This window comes from Pseudochaenichthys georgianus, chromosome 14 (assembly GCF_902827115.2).
Source record: "Pseudochaenichthys georgianus chromosome 14, fPseGeo1.2, whole genome shotgun sequence".
Lineage (NCBI taxonomy): Eukaryota > Metazoa > Chordata > Actinopteri > Perciformes > Channichthyidae > Pseudochaenichthys > Pseudochaenichthys georgianus.
The window spans coordinates 32,977,966-32,999,448 of NC_047516.1; the positions used below are offsets into that span (position 1 = coordinate 32,977,966).

General features: G+C 46.9%; 2 protein-coding genes across 3 annotated transcripts in view; both read left to right on the plus strand.

Annotated features, from left to right (window-relative positions):
• arhgap32b (Rho GTPase activating protein 32b) overlaps positions 1 to 7,124 on the plus strand; it is an 82,722-nt gene extending 75,598 nt beyond the window's left edge. Inside the window, exons 21-26 of the mRNA XM_071205454.1 lie at positions 295 to 440; positions 553 to 627; positions 733 to 1,539; positions 1,866 to 2,626; positions 3,259 to 4,224; positions 4,489 to 7,124. Coding sequence (XP_071061555.1) covers positions 295 to 440; positions 553 to 627; positions 733 to 1,539; positions 1,866 to 2,626; positions 3,259 to 4,224; positions 4,489 to 5,715 — 3,982 coding nt within the window. The 3' untranslated portion in view covers positions 5,716 to 7,124. The remainder of the gene's footprint in view (positions 1 to 294; positions 441 to 552; positions 628 to 732; positions 1,540 to 1,865; positions 2,627 to 3,258; positions 4,225 to 4,488) is intronic.
• Positions 7,125 to 16,386: 9,262 nt separating this feature from the next.
• On the plus strand, positions 16,387 to 19,767 carry h3f3c (H3 histone, family 3C). Of its 2 annotated transcripts, none has more exons than XM_034098737.2 (4): positions 16,387 to 16,495; positions 17,533 to 17,676; positions 17,954 to 18,107; positions 18,496 to 19,767. In XM_034098737.2, exons 2-4 carry the CDS (start codon positions 17,549 to 17,551, stop codon positions 18,622 to 18,624), a joined length of 411 nt encoding a protein of 136 aa, XP_033954628.1. In that variant the 5' UTR covers positions 16,387 to 16,495; positions 17,533 to 17,548; the 3' UTR covers positions 18,625 to 19,767. The 2 variants fall into 2 exon arrangements, with proteins under 2 accessions (XP_033954628.1, XP_033954629.1); XM_034098738.2 differs by lacking the exon at positions 16,387 to 16,495 and adding an exon at positions 17,113 to 17,209.
• Positions 19,768 to 21,483: the final 1,716 nt, after the last annotated feature.

The following is a 21,483-nucleotide window of genomic DNA, read 5'->3' on the forward strand; positions in this document are numbered from 1 at the left end:
TATACAATCTAAGTAGTAAAGACACACTCGAGGCCCACAGACATCTATCACACGTCAGACTATAGTGAAGAGGTTTCCCGCCTGCACCAGGTTGCCAGTATTTCAGAGGACGGTCGCTGTCTCCAGTCTCAGACGTGGGGAGATATCCTTAAAGTAGAGATGATGTAAAAAGAAAAGCGTGAATCGAGAAGGGATTGATTATGTGTCCCCCGTGTCTGAATCTGTCCTTAAGTTATGGCGTCTATGTGAGGAAGTGAAGCTAATTCTTCTTTGCCTGCTTTCCCATTATCATAGGAAGAGGCCTCCTATTAAGTCAAAGAAGTCTCCTGTAGGTAGCTGGCGCTCTTTCTTCAACCTGGGCAAGTCTTCCTCCATGTCCAAGCGCAAGCTGCACCGCAACCCCAGTGAGCCCAACGAACTGAAGGCCATGGCCCTGGCCGGTGAGTCGTACCTCCTCAATTAGAAGGACACTAGTCCAAGTGTACAAAGACAGCAGCTGATTGGACTGAACAATGAAAACAATGCTTAATCCTTGAGATGTCTTTGTTCCAGGAGGCAGAGGAGACTCGAACACGTTAAGATCAGCCAAGAGTGAAGAGTCCCTGAGCTCCCTGCACAATGTTGAAGGTAATCATTTGTGTCTTCCAGTTTACTCTCACGCATTGCTGCCAACTGTAGTAAATAAAGCCTGTTCTAAAAATAGTTTCTGAATCTATTATCTTCTTCCTTCAGGAGAGTCGAAGGTGTACCGCCCTCGGAGGCCGCGCTCCAGCAGTGACGCTCTGTCAGCCTCCTTTAACGGCGAGCTGCTGGACAGCCGGCAGCTCTGCAACTCCTACGACAACCTGGACGCCACAGAGGACAGCGACGGAGACGACGGGCCCATCTGTGTGCCTGCCCTCATCTCCCCCCCCCGCTCAGCAGGTGAAGACGTGGACCTCAGCCCGCCAGACATCGGCATGGCCTCCTTGGACTTTGACCCCATGTCTTTCCAGTGCAGTCTCCCCGACACCTCTTACGCCTTCCCTTTAGATGACTCGCCCAAGGGGGCTGAGGGCTCCACGTTAAGGAGGAACCATGGAAGCGCCTGTGGAAACACCAATGGCTCTGACCTCATCGCTGCCACACTACTGAGCAGCCTGATGTCCACAGACTTCAGCCTGGCCGCTGGACACAAGGTGGAAAGCAACAAACTGACCACTTCCTATTCTTACACTGACAAACCCACACAGGTCGTGTCACCTATCAAATGTGGAAAGACCACTAGTTTAACGCCTTTTCCCACTTACGAGCTTTTCTCCACTGAGGTGCCTGACAGGAATACGGCTGGACAACCTTCATCCCCTTCTTCAGCAGCGGAGGAATCTCCTCCCCTGATGGGCAGTGTCCTGCTGAGGGCAGCAGAGCCGTCTCTCAGTGAAGCTTTTCAAAAGGAGCTGCACTCTAAGCTGGAAGCCTTTGACAGTGTGGACAATGGAGAGCTGAGGGGAGAGGACAGCCTGCCGCGGGCGCCAGCTGCCAGCAGCCACGAGCACCAAGGTAGAGAGCACATGATGACCTTTTCTATTTGTGTACTTTCTTACCTGTTCCATTAAACGATGTAGATTCTTATTTAAGAATAAGGTTTTAAGTCATGCCATTAATGATATGACTGCTTTCTTCTAGGTTTAGTCTCCCAGGTTTGCATGGATTTGGTCTTAAGTAAATATTTCCATATGTTGCCCAAGCACCACGCTTAACTTTTCCCATCCTCTTGAAGCTCCTTAAACCCAGCCTGCCTGCTGTCATGTCTCTCCTTCACCTGCTGCTTTCTCACTTGTTTGTTCTTCAACTATAGACCCCTTTTGTTTCTGTGTCCCTGCTAGGAGTCGTAGCTCAGGACTCTGCGAAGGACCTCACCCCTCGTTCCTTCAGCTCTGCAGCTCCCTCTACTGCCCCTCCTCCCCCTCCTAAAAACGCTGCCCGCATGTTGGCCCTGGCCTTGGCAGAGTCTGCCCAGCAGGTCTCCATTCAGTCTCAGTCCCGACACTCTGAGCCTTCCACACCGGTGTCCCCCCCGCAGCCACAGGACACCTCTAGCCTCCAGGACACGCCGCATTCACTGGTCACACGTTACCTGACTGCGTCCTCCGAGGGAGCAGGGAGAGGAAGTGCCCTGCCACTAGACATAACTGCCCCCCGTGTCACCACGGCCTCATCGTATGCCCCCACCTCCAGTCCTACAACCACACAGCAGCCTCCAGAGTTAGACAGCATCACTACCAAGCCTTCAGACAGCACCAAATCCCTTACAGCTCCACCTGCAACACAGCCTGGAGCAGACTCAACGCCGCCGGACACTCCTTTAGACAAGTGCGCCCCCCTCCCCAGTTCATCCAGCAGCACTTCTCCAAGCAGGAAAAGTCCGGAAAGGCAGCAGCCTGTCCCGGCACAGGTCCCAGTACAGAATGCAGTACAGGTCACAGCTCAGGTCCCAGTGCAGGTCCCAGTACAGGTCCCAGTACAGATCCCAGTACAGATCCCTATACAGATCCCTGTCCGTAGCAACTCACCCACTACCACTCCAGCCCCCTCCCCCAGTGACTGCTACAAAGTTACTGGAGTCTTACCACATCCTGTTCCTAAGGTAAGTCTCACCACTTTTATATGTAACTTAGGCTTTAAAAATCATGAAGGCTCTTGCATTGTAATAGTGAGCTGCAGTAAGCATGCTCCAAATGGATCCACTGTATTCCTTGTGCCGCAGCTAAAATGTCACACGGTTATTATTACCCTCTGGAAACACGTTTCGAGTGACGGTGTCGGGCACCCACTCATCCGTTGAGAGTAGATCGTATGTGTCTCTAGGGAAATACCTGCTGTCCATTTGACAATCTTTTAATACCAACTGTAAATCAATGCCTGGAAGTTCCGTTGACACAGTCAGCTGGTTGTGGTCGCCTAAAAACGTCAGGCACCTGCTTCAGAGCACTTGTGAAGTTGGCAAAACAGTAGGCCCATTCTAGGTGGTAGAAGACACTGCATGTGTAGTCTTCAGAGATGTGTTGGTATTCACTGGTTGTGTGTGTTTTAAAGCCAACATACGCCAACGAGAGGCACCAACACCAGTAGGAAAAGGAAGAGCATAAGAAACACACCTAAATAAACAGACATTTAGAATGTATGCCATGCTGCTGCCGGGATTGGAACTGCGCTGACACTGAGCAGAACTGTGAACTTAATCGGTAATAATGTTGTTTTCTCTGTTCTTTGTCTTAGGTCCAACCAGAGGAGACTGCATCACCCCCAGTCCTTTCAAAACCATCAGAGCAACCCCCTCCGATAGCTCAAAAGCCTAAGAGGAAGGCTGTCTCCATCCCCCCGCATCAAACACAACCTCAGCAGCAGAGCCAAGCTCAGATACAGCCTCATCTTCCAATACAGCCACACATGCAATCACAGGTCCAAACCCAACCACACCCCCCCTCGAAGGCCAGCGCACGAGTGGCCCCCACCTCTGTGGAGCCTCTTGAGAAGCCTTGGGAAGCCATAAAGCCAGTGCAGCCCCGTACAGAGTCTGCCAAGTACAACGACGTGTACGGAGCCACACCTCCGGCCCCTCCAGTCCGCACCATCGAGAGCAAACTGGCCACAGCAGCACTTAGCCAAAGTGAAGCCTCCTACCATTGCCTGGGGGAGGGCCCTGTGCCGGGGCATCTGGAAGAAGGTCTGCCTCACCACCCTCCCTCACCTCTGAAATCTTCCACGCATCAGCCGACCTATCTGTACCACACTAAAGGAGAACCGGTCTTAATTGAGCCCACATCAGCTGCATACTACCACCAGAGGCCTCTTCCCAGGGGCCCACAGTCCAAACAACGCCACATGCGGCCAGACAGCGTCCCCCCGCACCTCTCCTACGTGTCCAAGTCGGAGCCTCAGATACCTTACAACGCCCGACTAGACAACAGATACAGCACTTTAGGCCCCAGGTCCTACCACCACTCCATGAAGTCCAGAGGAAACCCCCGCAGTGTGTACATGTCCCCGGGGCCGGGGCATCAGGGTTACAGCCACGACAGACCCCAAGGCTATCCCACCATCCGCAGAGTGCACTCCCTCCACGTTCCCTCCACTATTCGCACCGTGCCTATCCACAGGACTGAAGTTCCTCCAGATGATGATATTTTCTTCTACCATCGACCCATGTATCCGTGCAAAGCCTACCAGCAGCCCCCGCAGCAGGCCTCCCATCAGCAGCCCCCCCATCAGCAGCCCCCCCATCAGCAGCCCCCCCATCAGCAGCCCCCCCATCAGCAGCCCCCGCATCAGCAGCCCCCGCATCAGCAGCCCCCCCATCAGCAGCCCCCGCATCAGCAGCCCCCCCATCAGCAGCCTCCCCATCAGCAGCCCCCCCATCAGCAGCCTCCCCATCAGCAGCCTCCCCATCAGCAGCCCCCCCATCAGCAGCCCCCCCATCAGCAGCCCCTGCAACAGCCCCCCCAGCAGTCCTCCTCTCAATCAGACTACCACGTAACCCAGCTGCAGCCTTACTTTGAGAATGGCCGGGTTCAGTACCGCTACAGTCCGTACTCTGGTTCAAGCCCTTTGGAGGCGCCTTTCTATGACATCGATCCTTACGGCACCATCAGAGTCCAGCACTTGCCCTCCAATGGGGGCCGAGATCCTGGAGCCGCTGCTGGCCGACCGGGTGGAAAGGCGACTGGGTACCACTTCCTCGCTCGCCATGTTCTCCCACCTGGGATGGAGCACAGCTTTGTGAGCAGGGACATGCCCCCCAGTCATGGGAACAAGGAAGGTGCCACTTACCTGGCTTGGGACCCGGAGGAGTCAGAGAGGCTCCGCATGCACTCAATCCGCAGGGAGAGCAGGGCCAGACAGAAGATCAGAGGCCCCGTCCTCTCTCAGTACGACAATGTTGGCTTGTTTGCACCGGCAGATATATCAGGCTATGAAACGCTGCACCTGCGCAGTAAATCTGACCCCGGCAAAGCTGTGCTGGTTGCAGCTGAGAGCAAAGATGGCCGCTACCTCCCGAGACACTTGGCGTCTGACCCGGAAGTCCTCATGTACATGGAGACTGATAAACACTTCCAGGGCAGCGCTGTGGGAGAGAAGTCAGATGGACTCCCCAAGCAAAGCGGTACCAAGAAATGCCAATCCTCTCACTCCCTTCCGGCGACTCTGAGCCACAGCCTGTCCCCTCAGGAAGGCGGCCGGCACGAGGCCGGAGACGAGCCGCTAGGTGGAGACAGCGGCAGGCCCAAACTCCGGCAGCAGGAGTATCAAAGCCAGAGGAACATCCAACCACGTTACGAATGTCCTGATTCTGAACACAACCAGAGAAAGGTGAAGACATCCAGCAGCTACCACGGTACAGAGGAGCAGCCGTCGGCCCCCTGGGAACAACTCAGCCACTCCAACCTGGAGCGGTCACACAGCGTCCGGGAGCAGGGCCACCCTGACCTGGACAGGGACTACTCATATCAGAATCACGGCACTAAACCGGTGCACTCCCACTATGATAACTTGGACGATTACCACCCGGCACCTCAGCCTCAGGCCCCGGTTCAAACCCGCGGGGGCTCCTTTCCCACCCCAGGGTTCACAGTGAGCCACGGCAACACAGCATACTCCACAGCACTGGGCCAGGGAGCCTTCATCCAGGCCGAGCTGGCCCTGCAGAGGCAAGAGATAGAGATATTTACAGAATAAAGCATTTAAGGGGGGGGACACAGCTAAAGAAAACATATCTTTAGCTGTGTAGAAGAAAGACTATTGAGCTATGGTTGCAGCCTCTGCAGGACAGCGGCCTGTCGTATCACCAATATTTTTGCTCCTCTGTATTTTTAAAGAATTGTAAGACTTTTTAAAGAGAGTCCGGAATGTACCGGAAGCTAATGTACAAGAGGTCCTATTGTTGTGATTGATTGAGACAGTAGCCGGTCATAAATGTATATGATATGAACGATGTGAGGTACTTTGAACAGCAACACAAAAATGTGAAATATATACACAATATATATATATATATATTAGGATAACTAGAAAAAAGAGACTTTTTTGTTTAGGTGTGGCGCTGGGTATGAGCACAGAGTGGGGGATCAAGGGCATGCATTTCAGAAATGCATGCACTCTATCTCTCTCTAAATTCTGTGTACTTCACTATCCCCTGCATTCCTTGTGTGTTACAGCAGGGGGGGGCATGTAGGTTACCGTGGTCATCCCCCCCTTGCTGACATGCACACAAGTCATTGAACGAGTCCCTGTTTGCCTCGGAGAATCAGACGTTAAAAAATGTGATGTGAAGGAGCCACAAGGGGTTACTTTGAGTTAATACAGAGGTTATCAATGTCTTATTTTCTGTGTGACTGTGCCATTTTGTATGTAACTTTGCTATAAACAGATTTCAATGACTTTGGTACTTGTTTGGTCCCACATTCGATGAAGAACAAACGACTTGGCGCAGTTGTTGCCCATACAGGATAAAGAGGGGACGTGGAAGAATGCCTGTTATACCCTTTTAGATGTGTGTGAGGTTATTTTTCTTTTTTATCACATTCACAGTACTTTCATTAACTGGAATAACTGAATAAAGCTGAAAACAATGTCCTCTAAAACAATGTGGTGAAGAACATGTCGCTGCAGAGTTGTTTGGAAAAGAACACTTGGTGACAAAGACCATTTGGTGTTCACTTGACCATTGTCATAATGCACAAACATTGTGATATCTCGATAAAGATCACTTTAATAATTTTTGACAGGTCAGGGTTGAACGGGGACATAATGGGCTCATTTGTTTTGTGTAGGAGGGAGCACCCGTAGATATTTGGGGCCATTTATTTCTGGTTTCATGAAATCAATGTTTAATACATGAATCTGGTACTACGTGACCTTTTGCACCATCGTTTATGGATTACAATATGTTGTCCTGATCCAGGTTGTACTCTGTAACTGTTTGACTTCTATATCGCTTGCAGGTTTTGCTCCTCTTGCCTTATCTAAAGCCTCTCCCTTTCCAGATGGGGAACTGAAGGAAGGCACTGTGTTCTTGAATGTGAAACAAAACACTCTTGTTTCAAACTAGAGGTATCTACAGTAAGATATGAAATAAATAAAACTGATCAGGAATAGCTATAATCCATGTATTGTAATATGTCCATGATATTAATATACACCTCTGCTTGGCTATGTCTGACATTTACTTGAAGGACAAACTGGACAATTTCGTTTTGGAGAAAAGAGCATAAAACATAAGTCATTAATTATAGATTGAACCAGATTTAACACAATGGCTGTGTGTGAACTCATTTATATGAGGGTTCTCATTCATAACACTCCGTTCGATGTCTCACTATGGGATGCGCCTCAAGCCCTCAACGCGTATGCAAACAGAAGCATCAATCTCATTACGCCACTCCTGATTGGCTGGTGATCTTGACGTCTACGTCAGGGAATCAACCCACCCTTTAAGTAGCTTGCGCGACGTCGCAGCGTCATTCAAACACCTCTTCTCGCTTCAGAGCACATCCGTAGCCGGGCTAGCTTAACGGTCCACAGACTGAACCCAAGCTAACATTCGGTCGACGGGCGCTTGCCGGTTACTTGTTTGCTTTGCAGAAGAATTGAACAAATATTAACACACCAGTTAATATTGTAATCTGCCCCGCCGTTTTTTCTTTCGAAATAACGGTAAGGTTTGATTTTTTTCTTCAAACAGTAACATACCTGTTGCTAGTTTATTCCTCTGTGCCAACACCACGGCGAGCGGGGACGGACTCTTCTCTCCCTCACACCAGAGGAGACGGAGATAAGAAAGATATTAACACACCAGTTAATATTTTTTAAAGAAAAATCTACCCCGTCGTTTTTTCCTTTCGCAATAACGATAAGGTTGGATTTTTTTTCGTGAACATACCTGTTACTAGCTTGTCCCTCCGCGCCGACACCCCGGCAAACGAGGATGGACCCTTCTCTCCCTCACACCAGAGGAGTCGGAGGCTCGGCTCTGCGGCTGCGGGTTTAGGATCTCGGGCACGGACTCACACCAGGTCTGCTCGTCCTGCCTTGGGCTGGAACACGCCCTGGAAGCTATCGATACCCCCGGTTCGTGCGGGCATTGTGCCCGCTTCACCATCAAGAGCCTCCGCCGACCATGCTGCCCATGGAACCGCTGGTCGCAGCCCACCTCCAACCGCGGCTGGCTTCGGCACCGAGCAGGAACCCCACGCTACCGGCAAAGGCAGACCGCTTCCAGTCAGCAATGACCGAGCGAGCCTATAAAGCCGCAGCTTTGTCCGCCAGGGCGCTCAACGTCTCCTCGCTGCTGACCGCCTACCAGGCGGAGCTCTGCGAAGACATGATGATCAAACCTGAGCCTGCCGTGTGGGACGAAATCGCAGCAATCACGGACATTTGCCTCCGTGTGCAGCGCTGTGCAATCCAAGCCACGGGCAAAACACTGGGGATTATGGTGGTACAGGAGAGAGCCAGGTGGCTTACCCTGACGACCCTTCCAGACCGGGAAAAAGAGGACGTCTTTGACATGCCTATTGTTCCCGAGGGCATATTTGGCTCCGCTCTAGCTTCGAAGAAGACACGAGGCGAGGACGAGCTGGCCAAGAAAGTCTCCGGCAGCAGCCGCTCAGGCACAGCCGGCCCAGACTTTCAGCCACTAGGCGAGGAGGAAGAAGAAGAGGGCGGCCTGACAGCCTCCTCTCCTCGATAAAGGAGCTGGAAGTTCCCTGTTCTCCAGCTCCAGAACACGTTCCAGTGTTCGATGCTCATGTGTTTCCGGGGTGCAACCATGCCGCCATCTTCCCGCCGCCTCGAGTGATGTCAAAACGTCATCCTCAAGTTCGCGCCATGAGGGAAATGGACTTAACATCAACGACAGCAAGCTTCCGCTGCTCGTTTAAGTCACACAAACACATGTCATCACTATTGTCTTTTAATAAATCATTTTCCACTGTCGTTTCCAGGCTTAAAGCCAAGAGCGCAGTCAATAGAACTCATTATACCCTACTGTCCTACTAGGGCATTGCGTTCCAAGAATGCAGGGTTGTTGGTTGTTCCTAGAATCTCTAAAAGTACAATGGGAGCCAGAGCCTTTTCTTATCAAGCTCCACATTTGTGGAATCAGCTTCCAGTTTGTGTTCGGGCGGCAGACACCCTATCCGTTTTTAAGAGTGCGCTTAAGACCTTCCTTTTTGATAAAGCTTATAGTAAGGGCTGATTAGATTCAGCCCCTAGTTTTGCTGATATAGGCTTAGTTTGTCGGGGGACATCTTACTTCTTCCTTCTCTCTGTCTATACCTGTGTACTCTCATGTTCCGATTAACCCAGCTTCCCCAAATGTCTTTCTTTTTGGTGTCTATATACGCCGGGATCCGGAGTCATGGATAATCCTGCGGTCCTGGATCGCGAGCGCTGGATCTTGAGTCGTGGCTGTGGTCCTGGATCATCGGTCCTGGATGGATATCCTCGTGGATTCATCTTCCTATTATACACACATCCATTTCCAAACATTTGGACTACCTATGTTGCAAATGTATTATCTTTTCAATTTACACACGGCATCTATTGCACGTCTGTCCGTCCTGGGAGAGTGATCCCTCCTCTGTTGCTCTCCCTGAGGTTTCTCCCATTTTTCCCTTTAAACTGGGTTTTCTTCGGAAGTTTTTCCTTGTACGATGTGAGGGTCTAAGGACAGAGGGTGTCGTATTGTCATACTGATATTCTGTACACACTGTACGAATAATCGATTATTATTCGCCAGGGCTGCCGAATAATCGATTTTGATCATGGTCAGTTTCTGGCAACCCTACCCCATAACGCAACAAATAAAGACAGAGGGCAGACGACAGAGATGTGACATCTCCACTCGCTTTGAGAAGCGAAAAGTGGAGGATGCTCACAGATCCTGCTTGGGTTTTCAAGACATTAACACGGCGTTACAGACTCCAATTCGCTGTCACCCCCCCTCACTTTTCGGGCATTCTGCATTCGCAAGCCCGGGGAGAGTCGGCCCATATTCTAGAGCAAGAGATCCTCTCGCTACTAGACAAGAAGGCTATATCTATAATACCCTCTGAACAGAGTCAGAGCGGCTTTTATTCCAAGTATTTCCTCGTTCCCAAACGGGGAGGGAACGGGATTCGGCCTATACTAGATTTGAGGGCTCTGAACAAATATCTCAAAAGATACAAATTCAGAATGCTCACTCACACATCTCTGTTGCGTCTTGTGCGCCAAAACGATTGGTTCACATCAGTCGACCTGAAAGACGCGTATTTCCACATCCCAGTATATTATCCACACAGGAAATATCTGAGGTTCGCCTTTCAGGGTGTCTGTTACGAGTACAGAGTACTTCCCTTCGGTCTGTCTCTCAGCCCACGAGTGTTTGTACGGTGTACGGAAGCCGCGATAGCCCCGTTAAAACAACAGGGACAGGGTATTCGCCTGGCAACTTATCTGGACGATTGGCTCCTTCTCGCACAGTTGGAACAAGAGGCTATTACGCAGACGAATGTCCTCGTAAAACACCTGCTCAACCTGGGTTTCGTAATAAACACAGAAAAGAGCATGTTGTCCCCAGCCCAGACTGTACTCTTTCTGGGCCTACGCCTGAATGAGGTGCCCTTTACAGCCCGCCTGTCAGCAGAGAGTGAAAGCCTTCAGGGCTTGCCTTGCTCATTTCCAGCCACGCAAATATGTTCTCTTCAGATCATGTCTGCGGTTACTGGGGCTCATGGCGTCAGCCTTCCTGGTGGTACGACTGGGACGCTTACACATGAGGGAGTTTCAGCGCTGGGTAGCTAACCTCAGACTGGACCCCGTGCGTCATGGCGCGCGGAGAGTGATGGTCACTATGAAATGCATAATGGCACTGCGCCACTGGCTGCACCCGACTTTTCTAGTACGGGGCGTGCCTATGGGTGCTGTCCTATCGCGGAATGTGGTCACCACAGACGCATGTCTGACGGGCTGGGGGGGTATATACGAAGGTCGACTTGTGAGGGGTCTCTGGAGCAGAGACCTCCAACGGGCACACATAAATTATCTGGAGCTTTTAGCGGTGTTCCTCACCCTGAAACGCTTTCTGCCTTTTCTCAGAGAACATCATGTCCTCGTGAGGACAGACAACACGACCACAAAATCGTATATAAACCGCCAAGGGGGTTTGCGTTCTCTCCAGTTACACATCCTGGTACGCAAACTGATCTTATGGAGCTGCGGACGTCTCCTCTCTCTGAGAGCGACGCACGTACCAGGAGTGATGAACCTCGGGGCAGATCTGGAAAGACGGCTAGCCAACATCCCTTGGTCTGCCGTTTTATGAAAGGTGCTCGCAGGCTCCTCCCTATTTCCAGGTCACTGGTGCCCTTATGGGACTTGGCAGTGGTTTTAGATGGACTCACTCAACCTCCATTTGAACCCCTGGAAGAAGCTGACATGAAACACCTGTCACTGAAGACAGTGTTGTTACTGGCTCTGGCATCTGCCAAGCGAGTCAGTGACATTCATGCGCTCTCTGTACATCCTTCATGCACTCAGTTTGCCCAACCCTACCTTTGTACCTAAGGTGGTTGGCTCATGTACCCCAATTGACATTGAGGCATTTCCTCCGCCACTGTGTTCCTCTGAGGAACAGCGGCCGAATTGCCGTGGCCAGTCCGTGCTTTACGCACCTATATGGACGGGTCAAAAGAGTTTCGATGCAATGACCAACTCTTTATATCCTGGGCTAACCCACATAAAGGCAAGCCCGTTACCAGGCAACGGCTCTCCCACTGGATTGTGGAAGCGATTGCTCTGGCTTATACGAGTCAGGGTTTGCAGGCACCAACGGGCCTGCGTGCTCATTCTACTTGTGGACTGGCTACATCCTGGGCTTTGTTCAAGGGTGTTTCCATGCAAGACATTTGTGCAGCAGCAAGCTGGTCCTCACCGCTCACTTTTGTCCGCTTTTACAGGCTAGATGTCTCTGCTCCAAGTGTGGCCCGCGCAGTGCTGGGCCCTGTGTCGAGAGAGGGTTCTACTTGTTAAGTTCTGGTTGTTTTGGTGATTTTCGAGATAAGCATGTCTCGCAATACGGGAGTTTCAATATCCCATAGTGAGACATCGAACGGAGTGTTATTAATGAGAACTATAGGTTACTTACGTAACCCCAGCACTCAAAGTAACATGAAGTGAGATGTCTCACCAGACGGCCCTTCTTGCTAAGGCGAAGCGAGAAGAGGTGCTTATTTTGAATGACGCTGCGACGTAGCGCAAGTTACTTAAAGGGTGGGTGGATTCCCTCGCGTAGACGTCAAGATCACCAGCCAATCAGGATTGGCGTAATGAGATTGATGCTTCTGTTTGCATACGCGTTGAGGCGCATCCCATAGTGAGACATCTCACTTCATGTTACTCTTAAAACTGGGGTTACGTAAGTAACCTATAGTTTCTTTTCCTTATAGACCAGTTGACTGTAAAGCATTAATGTCATTTATTTCTCTTTTTGAGTCGAATACATTTAGAGTGTATTTTTAAGGATTACTGACTATCAATACACCTGCACGATTGGGTGGAAAATATTTGATAAGCACTAATATGCACTATAACTTGCGAAAAGTAAAAGCTAAATTCAAAGTTTACTCAGTTTTAGTATTCTGCTGCTTTCAGTATACTGTTTTTTTAAACAGTAGGTCATTTTGGGCCAGAGGCCCTTTACTGGTGTTATCGAAGTTGAAAGGGGGAGACAGAGGGGAGGACATTGCCTGAAATGTTCGGGATTGGAACCAGTTTACTAGGCAGCGGTGACTGCATATGAGCCACCAGCTCTAACCAATCTGTCAGTATACTGTTAAATCACAAAAAAAAGTGCTTGTTGAGTAAAAGAAAATTAGAGCAAATGATCTCCAATATTTGTATATTGAATGTTGAATTGAACACAACATTCAATACAAACAGTAAATAGAATAAGAAAAGTGCAGTTTTCCACTGATAATCCATATCAACTAACTCAAATAATTCTATCTCAATGTGCAATATCAAAGTCCTTTTTTTAAAGTGTTCATCACTTGATGAACATTGCCATGGCGATATACAAAAAGAATATTGTGCAGCCCTACTAGTCCCAGTAATGCCATGCTGCTTTTAGAAAATATAAGGTGTCATGTTCCCCAGAGTTGTTTGCCACTACTAGAGTGGGGCTGCAGTCGGATAGTTTAAAAATCAGCTCCTAAGTTCTAACCCTATCGTCTATTCCTTGACCTCTGAGTGAAACGTCACGGGGTTAAGGGATAGTGGATAGGAGAATTCAAAAGGATTTAGGAGAAGAGACTGCGGTGCTTTAGAGAATCCGAATGCACTTTCACTATCCGACGTGTTTATGATGCGCCAGCGGACGTCATTTTGTGCGTCTGCTGCTGTGGGGAAACTATGGAAACTACAGTTTTCTATACAGCGGACTACAACATGGATGTTCAATAAGAACGAGGGACTACTGTAAACTCATCTAGAGACTCTGCACCGTGCTCTGATGCTGCTGTCTTGCTTTATGAACGTGTACAACAGAGAAACATATTCTTCATGACCAAAGTTGGAATTGAAATAAAAAAGGAAAGTGAAACTTATGCTCGTCACCCTCTCCCTCCGGTCCACATTAATACCAATGATCCCAAAGATTGTATGAACTATGAAAAGATCTTAAAATCAATACAAATGTATTTATTATAAACGTTAGTCATTAACATCTATCACTGTGTACATCACCATTCAAACATCTTTTAAAAGTTGAACAAACCCCACACAGCTCAGTAAAGACTGTGAAATGTTGACTTTATTTGATCATTTCAGTAAAAACTAACGTTCATATTTCTCTTTTTGATTATAATACTGATGAACGTTCAAAACAAAGCACTTTGGCAACTTACCACCTACGTTTTAAAATGCTTAATAAGCACCGTAACTTTCATGATATAATTTCTCGGTCATAATCGGTTGCTTCCGTGAACGGCCGACTGTTGAGTGACAGCAAATGCTGCGGCTGCAAGGCATTGTGGGGCAGCATTTTCGCTTCTCCTGTCGGTTAGGGAGGTCCAGTGGTTCCTAAGCTAAAGGAGGTTATAAAGGAAGTTTGAAACCTCCTTTCCTTTCATCTAGAGAATTCGAACGGCACTTATCATGGCTGCCACTGAGGGACTTCTGGGTCATTTCACTCGGTTAGGAAGGTTCCTAAGCTAAATGGACTATTCGACTTCAGCCTGGGTCTTAAGTTTGTTTAGTTTGCCTCATGCATGCACGTGTTGAGTGGTGCAGTAGAGTCCTGCAAACACATGGGGCCTTCTCATTTCACAAATGTCCCCTCCTCGAATCCTTGGTCCTCCGGTAGTGACCCGGAAATGGTTTTCGGCACGCCATGTTGAAGGACATCTCATTTCTCTAAATGCACATCGAGGACCGAGCGTCGAGGAGGCTCTCTGGAGGAGCTATAATCAAGGATACACTGATGGGTCCTCCGCAGATGCATTTCCGGCAACAGTGATGATTAAAAGGGTCGTGACCAAGCGGCAAACTCTGGGGCAGAGCCGGGAGGCCAATAAGGAAGTGCCACAAACTGCAGTTCATCTATTTGCCGATAGGCGATGACTGCAGAAAGAATGAATTTCCATAGACCCCGTGTTAAAATGCCCAACTTTACAGCAGAAATAAACATGTTTCTGCCCCTGGATGCAATAAAAAATATTCGGGATATAGTTAGATTCCACCATAATGATTATTAATTGTTGAGTGAATTGTTTTATAACGTGACCCTTTTATTTATATTAGGTCTTAAAGTTTTTGCATAAATTAGGGCGTGGTCACTTTGATGGACAGATATGTGCCTCACTGTCAGCTAATAGCAACTTGTCCACTCTGCTAGGCTACAACGTTAGCTAGTTGTTGTTGTTACTGTACTTGACCCTTTAGCTGTGTTTGTGGTGATTGTGCCTTTTAGGGAATGTTGTTACAAATACCAGACAATTAAAATGGTGTGCTGTGCGGTTGAATGTACTAACAGAACTTCCAAGAAGTCTAAAATGATAATATTATACATGTTAACCCCGTTAGCAGGTGTTTGTGTGCTTGTTAGCTAAGCTTGTTATCCAGCTAAGGACGTAACCCTTTATAGGCCTACATGTGTGTGTGTATATATATATATATATATATATATATACATACATATACAGTTTAGTTTATGATTCAGCTTTGGGTAAGACTTTTATAGTTTATGGCTATGCCGGTCATAATGCTAAACGGGAGCAAATGTCAAAAGGGGACCCGCCGGAGCTAGGAGGTCCACCAGGGGAGGGACTTCGCCACTCTATAGTGTGGCGAAGTCACGCCCATCTACTTCCGCCCCATGGGACCTTATTTCTGAAAAATTATGTATTGAAGTCAATGGAGAGAGAAAGATTAACTTCCGATCCTGTTTGAATTGTGCCATGAATTACACATATGATGTTTGTCAATCTTAAAAAATCATTTCCATTTTTCCAGTTTGTCTTAAAACTGTTGAAATATAAGACTATGAAAATTACGCAACTAGAAAGACTACAAATCCCAGAGTCACGTACATTAACGTTACACATTACACTCGTGTTACTCACCGAAACCTTGTAAAGCCAGTCCCGCATGCTGGCTCTTACGGAACCGACTAACTCCCCTTTTGTGTATACAGTTCTCAACATGGCCAGACTTGCAGCAATTTTCACCTCTTTTAATACTTTTCACTTCATTCTGAAAGAAAGAGGTGAAATGTGCTAACGTGACGGCCATCTTGGTGTTGGTGACATATGCAAGACCAGAGTTGTAGTTCATTGAGCAGTTCACACAAAAAAATATTACTTCACATTTAAAAAAATTTGACTTGCAAAATTATCTTTTAAATTGACAAACATCATATGTGTAATTTGTTGCACAATTCAAACGGGATCAAAAGATAATTTTTCTCCCTCCATTGACTTCAATACACGATTTTTCCAAAATAAGGTCCCATGGAGGTCCCCCGGAAAGGGAGGGACTTCGCCGAGTGGCGAAGTCACGCCCATCTACTTCTGGTCCATGGGACCTTATTTCGACCTTATTACCTTTACAATTATTTCAGAGCATATCTTTATCTTTGGCCTGATTTCTAAACATTATCATTAGTTTCTCTTGTGTAGTTCTGTGATGTGTATGCCACTATAAATGATTATGATTCAGTCAGTTACATAATAATATGTGTAACTTTTTTATTATTAGGATATTGCAGCACAAAGGTCATCGGACCTAAAACTAAAGTTTCAGTGGGGACTTTAAAGTTCCAGTGTTTACAAATGCTGCCAGTTGCATTGTGGGAGACAGATGATTGACACGGCCGCCATTTTGCTCCGCTTCCATTGTGTGAGAGATAGTAAATATCTGCCAGACAGTCACAACTCACTTCTATCGTTGCGAAGAAAAAGCGCTAAAATCACACTTGGTAAGTCACATTTCGGTCATACTTTAAAAATCATATAATACTATGTATAGTTTAACATAGCAAATGAGTAGAATAAAGTTGTTTTTGTTCTGAAATAGCGTGTTATTTCGACGCTGTTTTGGAAAGAAAAGGCAGCTGCCCGAGGTCCAGGCAGGAGAAACACGGCTCAGTACTTCCCCTGCCGAGAGAGCTGCTCCACTTTCATTATGTGCCCTTTCTACCTCGCTGTTCCGCTTTATATATAGCACCGGTTCACACGCCTTGGCGCTTGTTTGATAGCTACACTTGTTCTCCACGTTTTGTTGGTATTCTTTTGTTTACATGTTGTATGCATTTAAGGAAAAATATCAAAGTTTACGTCTCAGTCATAGCCTGAATACTGGTAGTTTAATTTCGGTCTGCGGCCATAATCTTGCGGAATGAGGCGGGGCTAAACCTGTAAGTCCCGCCCCTAAACTCTGCATTAGGAACACCATTGGTGCTGAAATGTGACACCGAAAACACGGGTTGGTGCATTTCAGAATTATGACTGTGATTGGTGCGATGGGGAGCCACAGGGCCCGGATTGGCTCGGTGTGTCTCTGAACACCGTGGATGTGGGAAGAGAAACTGAACACAAAACCGAAACCAGGGTAAAGTTTTCCCAGGCTTCGGGGGGCGTTAATTACATGTGTTTGGCTCGAGTTTGGACGACAAACAAACTTAAGAAATAAGGTGATACATATGAAGATAATTGGGTAAAAATACGGTGCCAATAATAAACAGGGAATACCATTTTTTAAATTCTACATTTAAAACGTGGCTGACGTCTCACTTTTTAACACAGAATTATGAATTATTCAGTATTTATTTATGTTTTTGAATTGTCTTATCTATTACTGCTTTTTTTGTTTTAGGGCTATCACAATTAGGCTAAATGTTTTGCTTGTGATTATTAAGTTATAGATTTTATGATTCAGACTTTTGGTTTAGAAGAAGAAAAAATAAAGACCCTATGGTAACAGGGCATGACTTTATATTTTTGATATTGTGCTCAGGTGATACTCAGAAGAAATGGCTCGTACCAAGCAGACTGCTCGTAAGTCCACTGGAGGAAAGGCTCCTCGTAAGCAGCTGGCCACCAAGGCTGCCCGCAAGAGCGCCCCCTCCACCGGTGGGGTCAAGAAGCCCCATCGTTACAGGTAACACCTTTCCCTCCAAATATATATCATTTTTGTAAGATGGATGCTGAGGTTGTTTGTTTATTATAATTTATAACATACATTTTAACTGGAAAATCTTCAATTCAGATTTTAGTTTGGCTGCTGTTCTTGGGTTGCATGTTGTTCCCCAGCAGGTTAAATATACTGATCCCAGTGACAGAACTAAGTGTCACATAGAGGCATTGTTTTTTCAGTAGATGGAACCCATGTAGCATGTAGGAGGTTGAATGAACCTGAGCTGTGTTGTGTGTTTCAGGCCCGGTACCGTGGCTCTGAGAGAGATTCGTAGGTACCAGAAGTCCACTGAGCTGCTGATCCGCAAGCTGCCCTTCCAGCGCCTGGTGAGGGAGATCGCTCAGGACTTCAAGACTGACCTGCGTTTCCAGAGTGCCGCCATCGGAGCCCTGCAGGTGTGTGTGTGCACAAAATCTATGTTGCAAATGTGATATATTTCATTTTAATTTACACACGGCATCTATTGCACGTCTGTCCGTCCTGGAAGAGCGATCCCTCCTCTGTTTCTCTCCCTGAGGTTTTTTCATTTTTTTCCCATTAACTGTGAGGTTTCTTTTGAACTTTTTCCTTGTCCGATGTGAGGGTCTTGGACAAAGGGTGTCATATTCATATTCTGTACAAACTGTAAAGTCCCCTCAGACAAATGTAAAATGTGTGATATTGTGCTATATGAATAAACATTGATTGATTGAAAATATATTGATAAAGCTAAAATAAGCATGAAATACTATTTTTAAAAGTGCAGACTTATTTTGCTAACATGTGTGACCCCTCCCCCTGCAGGAGGCCAGTGAGGCGTACCTGGTGGGTCTGTTCGAGGACACCAACCTGTGCGCCATCCACGCCAAGAGGGTCACCATCATGCCCAAAGACATCCAGCTGGCACGCCGCATCCGTGGGGAGCGCGCCTAGACCCCCCTCTCGTCTGTTCTGTTTTTCTCTACCTGTTCCTACCCTTACTCCTTTATCCCATTCCCCCCCCCCCCCCTCCCTCCCTACCTACCTTCCCTTCTTCTCAGTAGACTTTGGTGTAATCCTGATTATGAACAGATAGAAATGTGTTGAAGTCTGGTCTCTGATAGGTTTTTTTTGTCTTCACCAAATGTTTTCAGGGTACCTTTTTAGTGCATGTTAAAGGTTTGTCAGATCAGACGCACATGTGCACACATACACTGACTTTGGGGAGCCCACCATTCAGGTCCACAGGATTCTTCCAGGGTGGGGCCCAGGGGGTGTGGTTAGTGTGGCAAACAGAGCTGATGCAGAGGGGTGGGGCCGAGGGGCTAGTCTGCTTAAGGGGAGCTGCAACTTCCACAGCAGGGTGCTATTAAAGCTAGCCCTGAGGCCCACCTGCCCCCCAGAACACCTGTCCCCCTGCCCAGTCCGTCCCTCCACACCCCAGCCCCCCGTCGCTCTGCAGCTGTACCTTTTCTAGCCCCCCCCTCACCATGTGTTTGTGTGTATGTGTAGCTCTGATCTGTAAACCTCTTGTGCTCAACAAACAAAAATATTTTTGGTTGCTTAAGAATATTGATTATCGATTATTATGATATGGTGTCTATTTTTTTTACGCATTTAAATCATGATAAGCATCTCTTTTTGTACCACTTCCAAAATCATCAAATTATGGGGGGGGAAAACAAATGTATTCCACACGGTTTTCATTTGTTTTTTTACCCTGGTCTGATTTGCGTAATAATATCAATAAGGGCTCCTCTGTTCTCCAATGCAACGATTCTGATGGCAGCCACAGGGGGGCTCTGTAGATCAGTCTCACATTCTCTCCATCTCTCTCTCCACGCAGCTTCACACTCGCAGTATGAATTGACATTATAGTGAACATTTCACTCTGCATGGTTATGGTCTTTGTCTCTCTGTAGATCTGAACATATAATCTGTCCCTTTCTCAAAATTTGTGATACACAATATAACCTCATATTTGTTTTCTTTTATATTTTTCTTATTCCTGGAGATTTTCAAAAATATAAATAAGCTGATCTTTGTATTTTCCAAATGTCTCATATTATGGTGGTAATAAATAGGTGTTAAAACAAACTAATGCTGGTTGGAGTGATTGTTTGCTCGACATGGTTTCTCTGAGGCACTGATTTGTGTTAATAACATTAGATGGTACACTGACATGTGTTGAAGGGGACTCCAATGCGTAGGGAAGGGTACATGTATGCCCTCTAGTGGAAGCATCTCATCCACTTTAACCAGATTGTATGTCAGCAATAAAAAGTCCTTCTACATCAGCAAGTATTTATTTTGTTAGTTTCACTCTGAAGATTAAGATTTAAAAAATAAAAACATATAAATGACAAACAAAACACAATAGTGTATTTAACAGTTAAAGTTCACAGCCAGCCCACAGCATTACAAAGCTGACGTTCATTTCTGAGTCATACATTTTTTTCAATATGATACATTTTTCAACACCATTCAATTATAATTGATATAATTATTATTATTTACATTACATGTTACTTGTTAGATGCTTTTATCCAAAGCGACTTACATACTCAATACTGTGGGCAATCCCCACTGCAGGAGCAATTTGGGGTGAAGTGTCTTGCTTGCCCAGGGACACAACAACATGCTGACTGCAGTGGGGTTTGAACCCGTGACCCCCTGATCCAAACACCAACACACAATCCACTGCACCACACACCTCCCTATTTGGCAGTAAAGTCTGAAATAGTACCTAGATCAGGGATGGGCAACTTTGATGGTGGTGGGGGCCACATAATTGATGTACTGGCCACCAGGGGGTCGCAGATTCACTTGGAACACACACACACAAATTCCATGTATTGTATGTAATTATTAACAAATATACTAAGTCCTGAGTCTGACATCTTCATTGATATTTTACAATCTTGCAGGGAACATCCTCACTAAATATCAGTTCACAGAAATGTTATTTAATTTTTACAAGTGGCATATTTGTATTGAACAGGTTATTTAACAGTGGAATAAAACTATTTTTAAACTATTGGAAAGCATGGAAAATGCGTGTGCATTGAGATTAAACATTAAGATGACATAAACATGAAGTCATGAACACTAACCCAGACATTAGTTGTCTAACTTGAACCTAAGACACTTGTAGCCTCTGCTGACGCACAATACGGGGAATGTCAACACAGACACCTGTCATCCCGCACTCTGCTGTTCCTCAGCGCCAGTATTTGAAATCATGTACGCAGCTCGCCACGTAACTAGGAGTCTAGTGGACGGTATCAGTACTACAGGTAAAACAGGTTTTTGTTTTTGTTTTAATTAATTACGTTGTTCATAAATTAATCTGAGGGCCGCCATTTCCCCATCCCTGACCTAGATGATTGATATGGATAAATCCGACTATAGGAACCATGTGTCGTGTTTGTGGGGTGTTGTAAATCTCAGTCCTAACTAATTTTAGTACCGGCTCTTTTTGGTGTGAACGCGACAAAAGAGTTCTCATGAACTAAGTTCTCATGAACCTTTGTGGGAAAAGTACTGCGGTGTGAATGCGCCTAAGGACATTCACAGACTTGTCCCGAAGCCACTCCTTTGTTATCGTGGCGGTGTGCTTAGGGTCGTTGTCCTGTTGAAAGGTGAACCTTCGCCCCAGTCTGAGGTCCAGAGCAGCTTTTCATCAAGGATCTCCTTGTACATTGCTGCATTCATCTTTCCCTTGATCCTGACTAGTCTCCTAGTTCCTGCTGCTGAAAAACATCCCACAGCATGAAGCTGCAGCCACCATGCTTCACTGTAGGGGTGGTGTTG